Here is a 4,952-nt window from a genome sequence, read left to right as displayed (position 1 = left end):
TTACTTGGATGTGAGGGGTGGAGTGAGGGGGAGCAAGGAGAAGGTGGAGCACAGGGTAGGGAATAGACACAGGATAGTTTGGGTGCTGGGGAGGAAGGCAATACACAAGAAGGGAGAGGGAAATGGAAGAACAAGGCAGATGGGAATACAGTTAGGGAGTTTTGCATGGGCTTAGTGGAACAGAGGTAAATAATGATGTGTGCACCTTGGAAAAACAAGGTTATGGGATACAGGGATTGAGACATGGTTGGAATGGGCAAAAGGGAGAGATAATGTTAAGATGCTTGGCTGTCTTTTGAATCTTGGTTCCCTGGCACACCATTATAAAATAGACACTTGAGGGAGAGAGAAAGGAATAGCCAGAAATATCACCATAGAAAGCTTGTATGTGCCATGGAGTCGGTTCCGACTCATAGCGAACCTGTACAGGGTTTCCAAGGCTGTAAATCGTTATGGGAGCAGAAAGCCTCATCTTTCTCCTGCAGAACAGTTGGTAGTTTCGAACTGCTGACCTTAAGGTTTGCAGCCCGATTTGTAACCACTACGCTACCAGAGCTCCTTAAGACTGAGGTTAGGAGAGATTGTAAATGCAGTTCATCATAACTCAAATATGTCTTAAGTTGAAGACTACCAGTATTTCATTTTCTTTTGGCTTCCATTCCTGTTGGGGTGTCTACCTTGAGTTTAAATTTTATTTCTAAATATTGGTTCCTTTTGATTTAACTAGCTTGGCATTCTTTGTCTTTTGGTAATTTTTGGGTGTAAAGAATTATTTAATATGTCTCTCCTAACCTCAGTCTTAAATAAATATATTTAGAAATAAAATTTAAACTCAAGGTAGATACCCCAACAGCAATGGAAGCCAAAAGAAAATGAAATACCTGTAGTCTTCAACTTACGACATATTTGAGTTATGATGAACTGCACTTACAATCATTCGGGATTTTTTTGTACATCTTATCGTTGCTGTTGTTAAGTGCCGTTGAGTCTATTTCAGTGCCTATAGCAACCCAGTATAGGATTTTCAAGGAGCAGCTGGTGAGTGTGAACCACCTACCTATCTATGTAGTTCAGACCAACCTTGCAGTCCTGTGCTTATCCTATAGTGCCACACCAGGACTCCCATTATATATAAACACACACACACACACACACATATCTATACATATACATATAGTGTTAAATATATCTGTAAGTTTATATGTAATATTTCAGCCTCCAAGACAAAAATTGAATTTATAAAAATATTGATAAGGAAGTCAATTAAAAAAAAAAAGTTATTCAAGTTACATCAAAACTGATTTATGGCAAAGTCAGATTGGAACCAATTGCAAGTCAGGGACTACCTGTCATATCTTTAGAGAAAAGTAATTATCAACCAATAGTATTTTTTATGAAACAAAGATATTACTATATTAAAACAGTTTACCCCTAACAAAGTGTCACTAAAGAACTGACCCAAGCAATGGTAGTTTCAATTACGTTTCATGGCTGCAACAACTGGACATTGACTATGGAAGGAAGTACTAAGTAGGATAATGCCTTTGAATTGTGGTGTTAGCAAATGATACTGAATATGCCATGGACCTTCAGTAGACTAAACAGGTATTATCTTAGAAGAAGTATAATCAGAATGCTCCTGATGAATGTGCTTTGGACATGTTCATCAGGAAGGACCATAGAGAAGAACATCATGCTTGGTAAACAAGAGGGTCAGCGAAAAAGAAGAATACTCTCAGGGAGATGAATGAACACTGTGGCTGCAACAATAGACTGAGACGTAGCAGGGATTGTGAGGATGGCACTGAACCAGGCAGCATTTCATTGTTGGACATCACTGTGAATCAGAACTTACTTGACCGCACTTAATGTTTTAAGGATGGACTTCAAGAAGTAGTTGAAATTGGCCCCCATGAATGATCTGAGCTAGAGGAAGAAGTAATGAACACAAGGAATAATAAATATGTGGGTAAATCTGAAAGTATAATAATGGTTTATAGAAATGTATTGATGTATATTTCAAGGCTTTGAACCAATTCTTCCTAATTCATTGTGGCCAATTAAATGAAATCTGGACAGACTTGAATATGTAAAATGTGGGTGTATTGAAATAATAACTGAAACTAGAAAAATTATGAGTCAGTGCTCTGCCAGAAGCTTACTCTGCCTCCTAGAAGACACAGGCAGCATGTGTGTTGCATAGCAATCAAATGTCTTCATAGGCAGAATCAGAAGCAATGGTGCCCAGGTCAAAGATGGTGGCCAATTTTGTCACTTCAGTTGTGGTTCATTCTACAAAGTCCTGACAATAATCCAATTTCCTGAAAGATATTACTACACCCCATTCCAGGAGTTCTAGCTATCATTTCAGTGCATGCGCATTTAAAAAATTTAGATAGATGTCACTCTTGACTGAACTGGTTTGAACTGGTTCAAAGCCTTGGTATATATCAGTATAAAAGAAGGTTAAATAGACACCAGTATCATGTAAGGTGGAGATCTGGTGTGGCGCTGTGGGTTAATGGCTGGACTACAAAGTTGGTTTGAACCGCAAGGTCAGTGGTTCAAGTTCACCAGCCACTCCTCAGAAACAGGGTCACTATGAGTCAGAACTAACTTGATGTCAGTTAACAACATTAACAATAGTTGACTGAAAATAGAAAAATTAAAGCTCTATTCCCTCAGGTGATTCACAGTCTGGTGAAAGAGGTGTTTAGACACCGCTCCCCTAAAAATAAGTTATAGTATTGCAAGATCTGCAGCAAAAGTGTGCACAAGTTTCTCTGAAAGTTGATGACAGTTATAGGAGTAATCTGGTTGAGTGGATTTGGGGGAGATGCTGAGAGTGGTCAGATCTGCAATTTCGGTGAAATTGTGTCTATTCTAAGACTTTGATATCATGTCAAGACTCTGATACATGAACCTTTCCAGTTTCTGTGGAATGAATATGCATTAAGTCATCTCAACTAGAGGGCAGTGAGTGTGGTGGTCCCATAGGATCAGCGCTGTGCTGAGAACTGCAAGGTCAGCAGTTTGAGCTCACCAGAAAGATTTAAAGCCTCTGGAACCCTATATATAGTCACCGAGTAGGAACCAAATTAAAGGCACTTTAACAACAACACTGGGATGGCACTTAACAGCTGGACTCTTGGTGTGGTGCTTGTAGGGTCAGAACTGGAATGCTAACCACAAGGTCAACAGTTCAAATCCACCAGCTGCACCTCAGAAGCCTATATGGGGTCACAATGAATCAGAACCCACTCAACAGCACTTAGTAAAAACTAGAGGTCAGACTTGAGAGCCTCTACCTTGTACAAGTCCCACTTTCTTGTCTTACTGGTTTTGTGACCGTTAGCTTCTATACTTAGCTTCTCTGGGCTTACGTTTTATAAAAAAAAAAAATCTACATCACAGATTTATTGTAAGGATTAAGTGAAATAATACATGAAAAACATTTTAGAATACTGCCTCACATACACAATTGTTGTTGTTAAGTGCCATGGAGTTGGTTCTGACTCATAGCGACCCTATACAGGGTTTCCAAGGCTGTAAATCTTTATGGGAGCAGTAAGCCTCATCTTTCTCCCGTGGAACAGCTGGTAGTTTTTAACTGCTGACCTTGAGGTTCACAGCCCAATTCGTAACCAGTTGTTACTTTTAATGCCTGATATACCAGGCACATTGAAATGTACCCACCATGTTGGTCATGTAGATTCTCTTTCTAAACTGCCAATTGTTCTCCAATAAAATTTTCCTCTTTTTTTTCCCTCCCCCCCTTTCTAGCTCCAAGAGGAAAGCGAGGGTGGAAAACCTTTTATGCTGTGCTGAAGGGAACAGTTCTTTACTTGCAAAAGGTAAAATAAGTAAATAAAAATAAAGCACACAGAAATGTATAAAACAGTAATTAGATGAGGTACTCAGAGGAATATTTATTATATGCAGAGACTACATCAAACACCCAAGAGATAGTGTAATTGATGATAAAACTCTTTTGTTTAGAATTTTTTCTGTTGCTGTGGTGGTGAAAAATTTATCTTTGGACAAATGTGATCAAGGAAACAGCTGGTTGTGTTCTACCTAGGTCCATATTTTTTATTTAATATAAATGGTAAACTTCATGTGGTCTATACAGATTTAAGCCAGTGCCAGTCCGTTTTCAGTGGAGGCTCTGTACTATGTATTATTTAGTTATAACCTTTATTCATAAGAGGGGGCTTCAGAAAGTTCATGGAAAAATTCCATTATCTTTTCATCCCATTTTTGCCTTGAACTTTTTGAAGCCCCCTTATGTTATTTAACTGTCTTCATTTCGATCTTACCTAAAAATAAACTCATGCATTTTCATTCAAGTTCTGAAAGTTTTGTACTTAAAATTACAAATTAATTCCAAATGATTGAAATAAATTTTGATCACAGCATTCCCAGTCCCTCTTTTCCAATCTTGGAACCTGAAAATCTGTTGAGGATTCTGTTTATAGATTCTGACCCTTCTCAGAGTGGTCCCTGGAGCCCTGCTGCCAGGGGATAGCGGTGTGTTGGATAGAATGAAGTACACAGGACACTACTTTGCAGTGGCTGCAGGGTTCTAGCTCCCTCTGTGAAAGAAGAACATAGAATTGATGATGATAGTAATAACACTACCTTCAGCATTCATTAAAAGGAAATGTTTTAAAAGTATATTTGGAGTCATACTGCAATAAAGTTTTGGCCTCTTACTCTTTTCACTCGACTTACCTAGTCCTATTGTGGCACTGTGGGTGATGCACTGGACTGCAAGGTCAGTTTGAACTACAAGGTCCCAATTCGAACTTAGGAGACCCTCTCCTTAGAAATCCTATACAGGGTCGCTATGGGTTGGAACAGACTCAATGGCACTTCACAACAACAACAGCATTACCTAAACTCTTTCTCATGTAAACTGAAAATTTCCAGGAGCATTTTTTTTTTTTTTT

The 4,952-nt window shown here is 38.7% G+C and overlaps 1 protein-coding gene across 1 annotated transcript in view; it reads left to right on the top strand.

Annotated features, from left to right (window-relative positions):
* The window catches only part of PSD3 (pleckstrin and Sec7 domain containing 3), a 375,019-nt gene that overhangs the window by 278,250 nt on the left and 91,817 nt on the right, over positions 1–4,952 (top strand). The window contains exon 9 of the mRNA XM_006859907.1: positions 3,784–3,854. Within this exon, the coding sequence (XP_006859969.1) occupies positions 3,784–3,854 (71 nt within the window). The remainder of the gene's footprint in view (positions 1–3,783; positions 3,855–4,952) is intronic.

The sequence above is a fragment of the Chrysochloris asiatica genome, unplaced genomic scaffold, assembly GCF_000296735.1.
Source record: "Chrysochloris asiatica unplaced genomic scaffold, ChrAsi1.0 scaffold00035, whole genome shotgun sequence".
Classification (NCBI taxonomy): Eukaryota; Metazoa; Chordata; class Mammalia; order Afrosoricida; family Chrysochloridae; genus Chrysochloris; species Chrysochloris asiatica.
This window is presented reverse-complemented; position numbering and strand designations above follow the sequence as displayed.